The 14,208-nt window shown below is 37.0% G+C and overlaps 2 protein-coding genes across 4 annotated transcripts in view; one reads left to right on the top strand and one right to left on the bottom strand.

The window, feature by feature from the left end:
• Nucleotides 1–5,332, top strand: part of SGCE (sarcoglycan epsilon) — a 34,029-nt gene extending 28,697 nt beyond the window's left edge. For both annotated transcript variants that reach the window (XM_065627448.1, XM_065627449.1), the window contains 2 exons: nucleotides 1,029–1,072; nucleotides 3,649–5,332. In XM_065627448.1, coding sequence (XP_065483520.1) covers nucleotides 1,029–1,072; nucleotides 3,649–3,665 — 61 coding nt within the window. In that variant the 3' untranslated portion in view covers nucleotides 3,666–5,332. The remainder of the gene's footprint in view (nucleotides 1–1,028; nucleotides 1,073–3,648) is intronic.
• The window catches only part of CASD1 (CAS1 domain containing 1), a 35,169-nt gene continuing 26,087 nt past the window's right edge, over nucleotides 5,127–14,208 (bottom strand). The window contains exons 13-19 of one of the 2 annotated variants that reach the window (XR_010605716.1): nucleotides 13,452–13,531; nucleotides 12,564–12,665; nucleotides 11,185–11,325; nucleotides 10,550–10,627; nucleotides 9,503–9,595; nucleotides 7,212–8,439; nucleotides 5,127–6,483 (exon numbers count right to left, since the gene is read on the bottom strand). Coding sequence is in view for 1 of the 2 variants with exons in the window: in XM_065627447.1 (XP_065483519.1) it covers nucleotides 8,173–8,439; nucleotides 9,503–9,595; nucleotides 10,550–10,627; nucleotides 11,185–11,325; nucleotides 12,564–12,665; nucleotides 13,452–13,531 (761 nt within the window). In the remaining variant the exon portion in view is untranslated. Of the gene's footprint in view, nucleotides 8,440–9,502; nucleotides 9,596–10,549; nucleotides 10,628–11,184; nucleotides 11,326–12,563; nucleotides 12,666–13,451; nucleotides 13,532–14,208 lie in introns of both variants that reach the window. The other variant, XM_065627447.1, reaches the window with a different exon arrangement.

Raw genomic sequence — 14,208 nt, 5'->3', positions numbered from 1 at the left:
TAAGGTTCATTTACCATAACTTAATGAAAACTATCGAGACAGACCCATCTAGTGCTTTGCACGTGTTCTCATTCAGACAAGTCAGTGGTGCTGTAGGGAAATGACGTTCCTAGGAAGGTTTGGCTGAGGAGCCCGTGGTCTTGCGATGCTCACAGAAGCACCTGGTGTTGTTTCCCAGCGCTGTGCGGTGACACTGGCTCCAGTTGGGAGCTCAGTGGCCGGCAGGTCTGCCTGGCCCCACTGATACCCATCCAGTGCCAGCACTAACCTGGCCCTAATTTAGACATGCTTGCCCCGAATTCCCTTCATAATGTAGATACATGCTAGAAGAGTGTTTTCTTCTCCCTGTCCCAAAGCTAAATTCTCTATAAAGTAGAGCTGTGTAAATTAACCCTTGTACAACTGCTGTGAAGTGCTCTACCCTGTCTTTTACAGTTTCTTCTCTATTCAGGATAGCATTTATTTATGACTGGGGTGCCAAAACCTGTACCAAAGGCTTTCTTGAGTTGTACATAGAGTGTGTATCTGCTTCACCTGCGTTCCAATCCCTAATTCCTTTCTCTAAAAACAACCTGATTATCTGGTAGCTGTAAAATAGGCACTTAAGCAGGACACACAAATGTAACTTTGCCTTGATAAGTGAACTGGTCCAATGTGTAAAAACTAGCTGACCATTAATTCATCCCACAGTCAATAATTAAGTTGCCAATACTGTCACCTTTTTTGTATTCATCACTTATAGAAACCAAACACCAGAAACCTGCGGTGACTCTTGTTATCTCTGGCGTTTCACCAAGCCTGAGCCTTTGAACCTAGTTGACAAGTAAAATAATAGTAACTACCCCTTGACACTGATTTTCTTTATTTCATTGACTTGGCTGACCTTTTGACAACTGTATTTGCATAGTGAAAATGGATTATTGCCTCATAAGCAAAAAAAGAAGTTTAAATACTGAACTTTCATGCATAATGTACTTCCGACTTCATATGGAAGCGTTAAAGATATTAATTTTTTTTTTTTTTTGTAGGAACCTGCCACATCAGACTCAGATTCCACAGCAGCAGAGTGCAGGTCAGTAGTGAGAAAATATTGTAACTACTAGGTGACCAGTGCAGAGGAATCACTAGTCAAAACACACACAGTCTATGGACAGTGGAAACCATTTGCAAATCTAGTGAAGTATTGCGGCATTGTAATTCCAGATTTTTTTTTGATACATCAGTGGAAATTTTGGGATGGGATTGATTGAACAAGTAGGAGAAATGCTACACTGGGACTCAGCATGAGACACTGGAATCTGGTACAGCTAAGTTAGAAACTTCCTTATATAAATAATTTTCTATTACAACATGAAGGTACAGCCAGATTCCCAAATGTGGTTACACTGTTCAGATTCTTTAAAACTTGATAGAAAATCAAAATTTCTAGTTCCCTTCAATACTAGTTAAGCTCTGAAGAAGGAGCTGTTTATTGCTGCTACTAAACATGAAGAGTTGATACCGGGGAATCTGGTGAGGGGCACATCCGTGCTGCAGGTTTGCCGTGTCTTAGTCATCCCTTTTACATCGTTTTCACAAATCCTAATGTAGTGCCTGAGGTCGTGAATGATCCCATCAGAGTATTGACTGAGGCTGATTGTTCTCTCTAGTTCGCGTATCAGGTCTGAGAAAAAGCTAGAGCCATAGCCATATGAGAGGGGAAAAGGGTCATACAAGGAAAATGTAGAGGCCAAAGTATAATTTTTGAATATTCACAGAGGTATTTAGGTAAAACTCTAGAGACAGATATGTATTGAACATAATATGGGAACTACAGCTCCAAGAGGAAGACTTGTTTTAACTTAGGAGTTACATAAGCCACTCTTTCTTTTCATTCAAAATCCTTCTTCTTCATTACTGCTTTCGGGGATTAAAGGAGAATTTCGTATGACAACATTTCAGAGATTTGAGGCAAGTATATAATAGACGCTTCTGCCCATGTGGGGGTTTTTTTGTTATCTGGAAATTAAAAACACATTTATAAAAAGGATCCTGACTGCAGTTCTGCTAGCTTTGCTCTTTGTGTGCTTGATTATACATACAGTGGAAATGGCAGATGACCCTGGCAGGCAAAGCCTCAACCCAAAGCCTCCAGCACCGGCTTGGGTTGACATCTAACGTAGCTCTTCACACTCACTACTGCAGGTGTTTAGAAGGTACAATAAAAATGCCACACACTTCAGCTCTTCCATTACCACTGTTCTGTTACAAGAATTCCTCCCAGTCTGTCTTGCAGTAGAAACGATACAAATCACCTGGCAGCACTGTAACTTAACAGCAGTGAGGAATTTTTAAAAAGGTGTGAAATCTAAACAAGCATGGGCCTGTCCCTCGCTAGTCACACTGAACTACTGCCGTAAAAATAGATCTTAAAGATCCTCCTGTGTCTCTGTTTTCTGCCGTACGTTATTTTGGTAGAATACACCTGTCCTTTCAGAGTCATCGCAGATGCTGCCTGTGACAAGCTCTCAGAAACCGGGGGGGAAATAAAATGTATTTGGGACAGACGATGTTTCCTCCTCTTCTCTTAGTTTACACTGACGCCTTCCTTTGTAACGCAGATGTGCAGATGACACTGCAAGCACTTCCATGACATGATGACATGTGCCTCTTGCAGTTTATCTTCTAAAGGATATCCATGGCTCATGTTGTCAGAAGGTTAGGTTTTTAGAATGTTATGATTTAAAACAAAATTCAGGCGCTCTTAAGATTTTTAGTAGCATCAATACAAACTTAGTAATCAATTGTATTGATCCGTTCAGATAAGAAATTTACATAACTCAAGGCCAGAAAAACTATAGAACTAGACATTTGCTGTTTAATCTTCCTTTCCTACAGAAAATTCCCAATAGTATACTCAGGATTATTTAACATGCTATCAGTCACTACCGTGAATACGAAGATATTTCTATTTTAAAGCTTCAGTAGACCATTCTTAGTAGTTTGAAGAGCAGACCATGTCTGAAAACTGCTGTCTTCTTCAGGAACTATCTGAATCCCCAATAAGAAACAATATATTTTTTTAAAACCTTAAATAAAAATGCAGACTTAATCGCTGACATAATGCTTGACTATTTCACCAAGTTAAAACATGACTGGGAAACAATTGTATGAAAGGTGACAACTCACATCTAATGTATAAATCACACTGCTGGAAATCGCTACTGGTCTCCCATATGAAAAGGAATATAAAGTTTTATAATTGTCTCTCTGTTAATTGGCAAAATTCATGAGGACTATTTTAAGGTGCCTAGTTGAAAAGGTTTATAGGATATTGCTATAATGCAAAAGACCAAATGGTACATGTACACTATATACTGCATTTTCCATTTCGAGCCTCACAGTCTCCCCATCAAGTCTGTTAGATCCCAAAGATAAATTCCCAGGTAAACAATCTTTTACCACATCTCTCTCTTCCCAGAAGAAAGCAAGCAAAGCTTTTTCACATATGTCATCTTTTGGTCCAGGTTGTACTTGTGTTTCTCCCATGTGGTTGTTGGTAAAGGACTAATAAATACTATTTATGTGCCGTGCTACCAACTGACAGTTCAGTATTGTTGAAGCATCATCTGCCACTGCTGGATTATAAAAATTCTCATCTATTTGCAGGTAAATGGTATTCCTGAGGAAAGAAAACTAACAGAAGCAATGAATTTGTAATCAGAGAAGGCAGCAAATTGTCTTATTTCCATATTTGTTCTGACTGATGCATGAGTTTTTCTGGTGTATATTGTGTATGCCCACAGTATTAAGATGATTTCAGTGCCAGAGAGTACAATCACTTCCATATAACTAATGTACTGTATCCTTTTGTACTTTGGACATTTTTGACAATTTGTAAACACTGATAACTTTTTATATTTGTTACATTCAGAAAATAATCTTTCAAATATATGTATTAATAAATATCCAACTTGATTCTGTCTTGTGATCTCTCCTGAAAGTTTTAACAGGGAAATCAAAGCTTCAAAATAAGCGGCAGGTTCAAAGGATTTCAGACTCTCTTCTCTGGGATGGTATAATTGCCTCACATTGGCACATGAGAAGCAGTACCATACAAGCATGAACACTTCTGCAATTGGATGAGGCTCAGAAATAGTATTCTAGATTTATTAAGCATTAATTTTGTAGAGATCATAAAAATATCATGAGGAAAGTTATTTTTGGAAGAAAAAAAAAAAAAGCAAACCAAAAAAAACCCCGAACAAAGCCCTAAAATGATTCCTGTTGAAAATTGGATCTCTTCCTTTACCAGATATTTTTTCCTGTATTTGACAACTTGCAAGCAATAAAACATTTAAAATCTGTCCATTCATTCATCTGGTTCTGGTAGAAGAAGCTGTTACAAACTACTCTAGGCAGAAATTAATGTCTGCAAGTAAACAAGGGTAAATTTTGTTATGGTATCCATGGACTAATTTTTAACTCTTTAAAAATAGTCTTCTTTTCTTTTTGTGATATTCCTGATGCCCCAGTGCGTGGTGGTATTTTTGGGGTTTGGGTTGTTTTTGTTATTTTTTCCTTTCTCCCAGCAGCTTGGGTAGTTATCGGTGAAAAGTGAATTAGGAAACTGCACACTCAGATTTATAGTAAATAAAAGATTCACATCTTTTATCCAAGCAGTGAAAAATTTAAGTACAATCAGCATTTGGTTTCTACTAGTTTGTTACTTTCTACTACTGATTTCAAATGCATGAGCTGTCAGTGCTTTGAAACAGAAATGAATGGAATGGATTTTAAATAATGCTATTTTATGCAACCTTAAGACATTGTAAATAGTACTGGATCTGGCTCATAATAATTTCTGATAACTTGAGTATGACGTGACAATCAATTAACTACCAGTTGAGCTGCACCTATCTGATTTGTATTAATTTATAACAGTGCCAATATATTTAAGGAAATTTCTTAAACTGGTATATACATGCATAAAGAATCAGTTTGCACCCACTCTGAAAAGAATCTAATGATGTAGGTGACTTGAATATTAAGCACACTTGAATTATTTTATGATTCAAAGTTTCATTTATTTGAGGCAAGTTTAATAACAAATTATTTATTTTTACTTATTAAAACAATTACTACGGAAGCAAAGATTTCTAAAGCTGGCTAAAGACACTTAATGGCTAAAGAATTAGTTAAAAGTGCTGATGGTTAAAACAGTAAATTTACAGCCTCTTTTGATGTATGATGACGGTATGAACTGATATTGTATTGATTGACAGTTGCAACCAAATGAAATAGAAAGCACTACAGATCTCTTTGTAAATATATGAAATGTAAAATCTAATAAATAGGAAAACATTCAGTAGTGATGTTGCCTGGTTATTTTACATAATGATGCCTGAACAACTTCGCGTTACAGCTGTTAACATCATGGATGGTGATACTGGATGGCAAGTGTCTAAGGATGGAAGTGGCCCCAATTGTACAGGGTTTAAACTGGGGGAGCTGGTGTAACTGGAAAGGATGGAGAGTATTTGCAGTTGCCCACATTAGATATTATCTCCCCAATTAGACCAGGAGCTTTGGGGATAGGAACTACCACTCTGAATCATTTGCTGAAGTTGTCCCTTCTTCTTAAGCAGCTAATTTAAAGTTAAATTCCTGAAACCAAACAAATCTTACAGATGGGTTTCTTCACGTTGCCAGGCTGAAGAAAAGCCAAGCCAGTTCCTCTGCCGCGGCTTCTTGGGGGATAAAGTGGTCGAGACCCCCGCTGTGCCGTTCTGCTGAAGGCCCCCGCGCTCCAGGGGCAGTTTCGGCTGTAACGTCAGACGCGGGACAGCACGATTTACTGCGGAAGAATCGTTCTCCCTGCATTGCATCTGAAATAATTTGTGATAAGAGTGAATATCTGCCCTTCATTTGAAGTAATAGTATCCAGACTATCACTCTGGAGAAACTGCAGTACTAATCTGTAATTTAAGGTAGGTATAATAGTGAACTGTAGTCCAGCTAGAGTCAAGCAATAAAAAGTTTTTACTTAATTGATGCTGCTCCCATTACAAAAATAAGCATCCACAGCACATTTATTTAATATTTAAATTACGTCATATTTTTACATAACCTGAAAAGAAAATATATTTATCCCACGTACAGCAATAGTAAACAAGTGCATTATTTCAAACATTAAAAATAAATCTTTTAACCAAGTCTGTACAACAGATAAATAAAATTATATCTACAATACTTAAGTTGTGAAGAACAAAACAAGAATTATTCCTCAAACCCACAGTTCCCCATTGCTCCAAATACTGGCATAGATGAAGGTTACGCATCCCATCCCCACCTCAGTGTTCACCTACACCGTGTCCTTCAGCCATTCCGAGGTGCTCATCAAGGAGCTTCACTTCCCAAACACTGGAAAGAATGCGTCCAAAGAACAAGTAGCTGAGTGTCTTTCCAATAGCTTCAAAACAGCCGGCAGACTTCGTAAAACTGCTGAATTTGGGGGAAATGAATTATTTATTTTTTATTCTTTTTAATGAGGAATGCCTGGTGATTTTTTAAAATGAACTGTTCTTCACAAAAAAGAAAAAAAAAAAAAATAAAAATTGAAGCCATTCTTTTCACATTTTTTTCTTCCACTCATTGATGGCTGCAAGATTGAGTTCAGTTTTTTAACTGGGGTAAGAGCAAACACACGTACGTGACAGTACATATGGTACAAATTAGAAATCATATTGTTTATAATCACACATAATTGCACATATGCTTGGAAAACAATATTGTGCTTGTGATTTTGACTGCTAGCAAGTAATCAGTAGAAGGATAAAATGAAAAAGCAACTAGAGGTCAAACTATCACTTGAACCAAAACCACAAACAACAACGAAATGGCTGTGACTTCACTAAGTGGAACGTAAGTTACAGCTTGTCACTGCCGCACAAAAGGGCTATTTCTTTCAGTTTTACTTTTTACGCTAAAGGGAAGAGTTACTAAGCAAGATGGGTGCTGCTAAAAAGGATGGGGAAAAAGGTTCCTTCAAGCAGCTCCAACCTCATTTCACTTGTAATTCCGAGACTCAACCATCTGGACGCAACAAGGCGACCACTCAATCCCTCCTCCTCATTACACCAACGGATTGACTCTCATCCTTTCAAACAATATTATTACAGGATAGAATATGGCACCAGTTCCCTAACGAGATGTAGTTCAAGGTCACCTACAAACTCCGAGAGAGGTTCAAAGATCACCGTTCCCCTGCTCGCCCATTTCCAGAAGATCCAATGGAGCAGATGTGGTGGGATTTCATCTGACTGGAAAAGGCTGGAGGTCTTCCGAAGATTCTCTATCTTGAACTGCACCTCTGAAATGTATTCATCTGTTTGTTTACTGGGATTGTACAGAGAACTGCACACAGTTAAATGAATTAGTGGAAAATGTACGAAAAAGCAAACAATTTTAGGGAAAAAAAAAAAAAGTTTTCTTTATAAAAAAATTCCACCTCAGAATTCACCATATTTGCTGAAAACGTATTAAATTTCTAAAAGAAGCCCATAAAATATTATGTAAACTTGTATATGATCTCAAATCACTGAATTGGTGATGACTGTTTAGTTCCATGTATAAAGGGTTTCATATAACACATACTATCTCCACCCAAAATACTCATTTCTAAACAAAAAAAATTACCATTTTTTTCAGAAAAATGCCCTGGTTTACCAGTAACTTCATGTTTCACATCAGCTAAAGGTGACCGTTAACGAAGGATCACAAGTTTGCTGTTTTGTTCCTTGATGAGAAAGATGACGGCACGTGTTCCGTGCAGGCGGTGCTCTTGTAACATCCACTCTTCATTCGGCTGACCCAAGGTAAAGTTAATTCCGTGATATGCACATGATATTGCTAAACTGTTTAACTTCACTTCTTCATGTCATGTTTAAACAGATATGTAAACAGAAAACATATATCCAGTAGGAAAGACTCATTTTCACATGCAATGCTGTACAGTGCATTCTTGTTTCTCAGATTCTTTGAGAAGGTGATTTCCACACAAAATATGTACATTCGCACTATATACATTTTCCACACGCTTCATTTAAGTGTCTTCTTGTACCTCCAGTTCAGAATATTTGTTCAGGCAGACACAAAGTAAACCTGAAGAAAGTTTCCAAGAATCTTGTCAAATTAATGCCTTGACTGATCTTGCATTGCTGAGAAGAAAAGTAGTCCAGAAAAAAATCCAGCTATGCATAGCAACCTTTTCAGCAGAGTTGAGTTATCTTTAGGAACCACAATCTGTGCCAGATCATTAGTGATCTGAGAAATTTCATGTGCCACACACACAAATATAAAAGTGCTGACAAGAACATTAAACATTGGATATCCAGGAATGAGCACCAAGATCCCCTTTGTGTCTGCTGCCAGCCAGATGTGGTATTGGCAAATGAAAAGCTGAAAGAAAAAAAAAAAAGAATGTTTTTAATAATACTTACATAAAAGTACTTTTACTTATATAAAAACATATAATTATTACTATTGCATCAACTGACACACTGTACTTCTGCCTAAGTCAGACACATATGATTTAATAACATACTTTGAGAAGCTGTTTTCCACGCGTCTTTGCTGTAAGACAAAACTATTAGTCTTTACAGTGCACAGTAAAATGGGTTTGCTTAGTCCTTAAGCAAGCGTGGCGTCGGGGCACATCATTCACGTTAGGTCAGAACAGAGGAGGAAAACGCCTCCGCTCAGTTACTCTGCCTCTGTTGAGGGACTGAACTAATGTGCCTGCAAATAAAAGATAATGCTTCAACTGCCATTAAATACAAAGGTCCCTGGAGCTGATCAGCACCTTAAAGTTCACCAGGAATCAGGACAATGAAAACGTGATCGTTTATGAAAAATTCAAAATCATGTACCACATATACATTATATGTTTCTCCTATAAGTTTCTCCTATAAGTTCCTTTCCCTTTAACTAACATATTCTAGTAGTACAATAAATTAAACATTTAATATTACTAAACAGCAAATAAAATGGAAAGTAAGATAACTCCTACTGTTTCAAAACATACACTCAGTGGAACAACATAACATTTGCACTAAGAAGGGTTTTGTTTGTGGTTACATTTTCTATTAATGCAGGAAAGCTTTCTAGGGCAAACACATTTATAAGTGTAATACTTGCCAGTATAATTCATGCTGATTCTTCCACTGGTTTAAATGTTTATCTTCCAACTGCATACACACCACATCTTACTCCAGCATTCAATCCCCACTCTGGCAACCCAAAACTCTCGCCCATAACCAGCATAAGAAATAAGTTTGCTACTGTGAGACTGCTATTTCAGCTATGATATTTAATTGTAGATGGAAGCTACAATGCTAAAAGAAGTCAACATGACAGCATAGTAATTTTTTTCACTATTCACGTGTTATACTACAATTTAGACAATAAAACCACCTTATATTTCTAGGTTTCAATTCACTGTACTTCTGATCATCCTACTTACCTCTAAAGAAATTTTGCCAAACCAGGCAAAGAACGAGCTATACACAGATCGGACATATCCAGGAATGTTCCTGATGAGGATGAAAGCTAAAATCTTTTTAAAAAAAAAAATTTTAGAAAGTGACTGTGGATGACAAGCCAATTACACACACACACAAAAGGTTTATTCATTTTCACATCTAAATCTAAGTGCATTATGCATTCAATTTTCTTTAAAATCTAATAAATATAAAAACCAAACAAAAATCCACACAAGTAGGTCTTGAATTTGCAAATCTCTTGCACAACATTCTTATAGCATAGCAAGTCACATTTAAATCTTCAGTAGAATCATGGCCTTGATGTTGATAGATATCGCTATACACTTACTAGGCATGGTCACAAAACATGTTATACCATGCCGGCCTAAGATGAAGGTGGCCACAAATCTGAGTCAACCCTCGCTTTTTAAAGAGAAGGTGTCAAGATGAACAAATCATATAGAAAAAGTTACACATGCTGCCCCTCAGGAGAGCAGGACAAACTATTAAAGAACCTCAAAGGAAACAGAGAGGGAACAGAATCAAACATCTGGGGTATAGAGAGCCATGTGACAGAGTAAGAGGAAAATCTAAGTTTTAGAAAACCAGATGCATGCCCCTGTGGCCCACAGCTTCTCTGCCTAAAAGTGACTACAGGGTCCCATAGGTTGCTTCCTACGTTAATACCTTCCAAACATGCACGTTTCTCTACAGCTTTCTTCTTTTCCACTGCTATGCAATTACTCAAAAGTCGGGTTTGGACTTAGAATGGTGCATAAGAAACCTACACCAAGGACATCAGGGTTAATCAAAAGCAGAATTACAGTATATGATTTTAGTGCTTAAAGGCAATGAAAAACGAGCAATGTAGTTAAACCCTTTTTCACTTTCAGAAGTGAGAATGAAGCTCAATAGTTGACATTCCATGCTAAAGCAAAAATATATTTTAAATCAATTTTTTAAAAGCCCAAATTAAAACAGACTAGAGATTCTATGACTGTAAGGAAAAGGACTATAATTATAATTACCTGCACCACAGAAACAGAAGGATGTAGTTCATTGCACTCTGTCTTGTTTTTACAGCTACTAGCCCAAATAGAGTAGGTCTAAAACATTAAAAAAAAAAAAAAAAAAATCAGTCTGTGTAGCAATTATATGTAACATTTAAAAATGAAACAAGAAGTAACCTATTTTGAAATGCTTCAGCACTAGTTGATTCACTAAGATGTGGGACAGTAATAGAAAAACCTCCATGTGCTTAGTTTTCTCTTTCTTTCAAATTCTTCTCTGCAACTGATGAATACCATACTTGTTAATACTCTAGGATACAGCTATACTGTTGACAATTTTTTCATCACAAATAGAAAAGCAATCAAGAATGGAGATAAGAGCTGTATTATCTACCATATTACTTTCATGTTCCAATTTTCTCGTAACCTTTGAAAAATGAACTGAAAGAGTGATGATGTTTTCATCTACAGTTGACTGAAAGGAAAAATATTTAGTGAGCAGATAGGTAGGGCTGTGCACAAAAGCACACCTGAAATATCTCCAGATCAAGATCTGATTTTTTAAAACAATGTATTTTCTAAACAAGAACTTCAGAAAACTTGTTCTTTAGAGATCTACAAACCTGATTGTACTGGTTATACCAGGTACGTACCGAAAAGGATACGACCGAAATAAATAATAAAACATTTGAAACTCTGTTGGAGAAAAGAGGATCTCCCTTTCCTTCTGATATCATCTGATGTTTCTGCAATGCCAGATAAATAAAAGCAAACAGCATCCCATGAAAAACCACCTGTAAAAGACAAACAGAACGCATTGAATATTTCACGGCTTTACAAATACTTCAGGTACAAACTCTTAACAGAAATGCTACAGGATAAACTATTTGTAATATTGAAGCTTAGGTGTCAAAAGGCCCTTTCCCAGATTTACCGAAGCAAACAAAAATAGGCTTTCTACCCTGGGCTGTCATGAGCTGCATTTTTAACTCAACTAAAAAACTAGAAATAAAACACTCTTACTAATGCTTCACAGAGCATTAGAGACAAGACAATGAAATTTCAAGAAGCTTTCAAGTACCTACTATCCCCTCTGCAATCCATGCCAGCACTGAAAAGGTCTTTCTCTGGGGAAAAACCATGAATCTCTGGCCTTCTCCCAAGCTGGCAAGTGAAAACATTCAAGAAGCACCAGAAATACTTCCCTCTCTCACAGACACAGCTCCTCAACACTCTGTTTTATGACCTTATGCCAAGTTCTCACTAGCTACCAACACGATTTTGTCTCAGGCCGTGACGGTGCTCATCTCCTCTGTTCATTTTGGAATTTCCTCTCCAGCAGCACCACAGAACACACGCTGTTCGCCAGCAACACGGCTCCAAGTTGGGAATGTCCCTCTGCACGGGATCCCGTTCAGGATAAGGTTAGCAGATAAATGCTCCCATCTTAGCAACTCCACTCACCTTATCAAGAAGGCAAAAAAAAAAAGTCTCCCTGTTCTATTCCCCCACATCATAGGGTCAGTAATTGGAAAGAACGCACTTTCCCACTGGAAAACCACTTAAAAATACATGAAAGAATAGTCTGATTTGGGCATCAAGACACTGATTTTAAAAGCGTTTTAAAGGTAAACTTAAAAGAAATATATCCTTAATTGATACAACTGTCAAAAAATATTATTAAGAAAGCCACCACAATAATCTGTCCTGTATTTCAACAGGCTGAAGTGCTACGGGTGTTAAATTTTCACGGTAAAATTATTGAGAAAAGAGAAATCTAGGTCACTTTACAACTTTATTTTTTAAAAGCAAACTAAGTAGGATACAGCAGCAAATGAATCAACATCCATCTTTTAAGCAAGGCTTTGACAGACATTTGCAGAAGTAAGCTGGGTGCAGCTTAGTCTTATATTAAACAATCCACAGGAACAAACTCCTGCTTTTTCTGGAGGAAAGCAAAACAACCTTCCCTTCCCCCAAATTAAAAAATACTCTTGAAAGACCAGTATAAATTTATGCAAATGTTACATACATAGCGATCCAGCTTCCACCTAAACCACCATTCATAGACATTCCCATTCAGTTCAAAACACTTGGACAGTGGCCAAAAAGAAAATATCTTCTCAAAGGCACCCTGTAAAAAATAAACACGGCAAAAGTGTTAACACTGATGTCAACCATATTCACTACATTTAAATCAATATGTTGTCTTTTAGTGTTATCACATCCCTGTTTCACTAGCTACGCAGCATTACCAAAATAACAGGCTTCCCTGAAGACACTTCCCTCAACCAAAGAAAACAAACAAACAAACACCATGACCAAAAATACTTCTTCAGATGAGAAAGGGTTTCAGCTTTGCTTCCCGTGAAGGTATTGAACACCTTCCATTTTGTACTTAAAGGGAGAGATACACCGATGTGTTGGGATAACAAATGTACACTCTACAGAAGACTCAACAGGTGTAAAAATCCCAATGCTGCCCTTACTTCTGGCAGCTATACTCACAGCAGGCAGTGAGTGGCTAATTGAGCATGAGAACCAGGCTTTTGATAAGGTAGCAAAGCCAACTCCAGGACTAAAAGACACAGATCTTCCTATCACCATACGTACCATCATATGCTCACAAAAAACAGTAACCTTAAGCACATCAAAAAAACCCCACTCCAAAACCAAAGCATAGACCTTTGTATTTATTACACTTGTAGTAGTATACTGAAGCCATGCGTAAGATACAGAACTGTGGTTTTTATCAGCATCCACACCAATTCAAATATGAAAAGAAACTGAAAGGCTCCATTTTTCTTCTTCTGTATTTATGATGCAGGAGCAAATATACAAGTTATGCACACATTAATACATAGAGATAGGTAATACACTCTTAGGTCATTAAGGGCAAAAATAGTGAAAATTTACAAACCTGAGAATATGACAAAAAATATACACATGCCAGTAAGCAAATCAGTTTCAGCAGTAAACCAAAGTGCCATAAGCAGTTCCCTGAGGAAGAAATAAACTAATTAGTATAGAGTCATCAATTTTTCAAAAGCAAAACACCCAGGACACATTAAATAATAATTGCCAATTACTTACTGTAGCTATGCATAGTAATAGATACATTTATAAATAACTGTTCAAATATTGCCGGCAATACTTTATAACTATATACATTTAAATATTAAATTTGACTTTAAGCAATTAAAATAAATAGTCACAGCAATTAACAACTTATTAATCCTAAATCAAGCCTCATGTCTAAAACAGGAGCAACATACATACAGAAAGAAGAGAATTTAGATGTTTAAACAGAAACATGATTTTAAAGTCTTTGCTCTCCCAAACGCTCTGCACAGACAGTCCCTATTCTAGGTGAATGCCAATGAATAAATAAAACAAAATGCCCAACAGTTTTGCCATGTGAAATAAGCAGGGCATACGTTATTAAACTTTGAGGTACCAGTTGTACTCCAAAGCTCAACTGCAGGTGATGAAGGACAAGTACCTTGTTAAGACAAGCCTGAAAATCTGCTCCTCAAAGCTGTTGACTGATACTAAGCTCTACTCAAGCCTCACCATTGCAGCAGAGATCATCTCCCTCTCTTGCCACATAAATTGGCGGCTGTAAACAGGGACTTAAACAGGTGGAAGTTGTCACTGAAAGATTTTCTAGTTTCATA

The sequence above is a fragment of the Caloenas nicobarica genome, chromosome 2, assembly GCF_036013445.1.
Source record: "Caloenas nicobarica isolate bCalNic1 chromosome 2, bCalNic1.hap1, whole genome shotgun sequence".
Taxonomy (NCBI): domain Eukaryota; kingdom Metazoa; phylum Chordata; class Aves; order Columbiformes; family Columbidae; genus Caloenas; species Caloenas nicobarica.
This window is presented reverse-complemented; position numbering and strand designations above follow the sequence as displayed.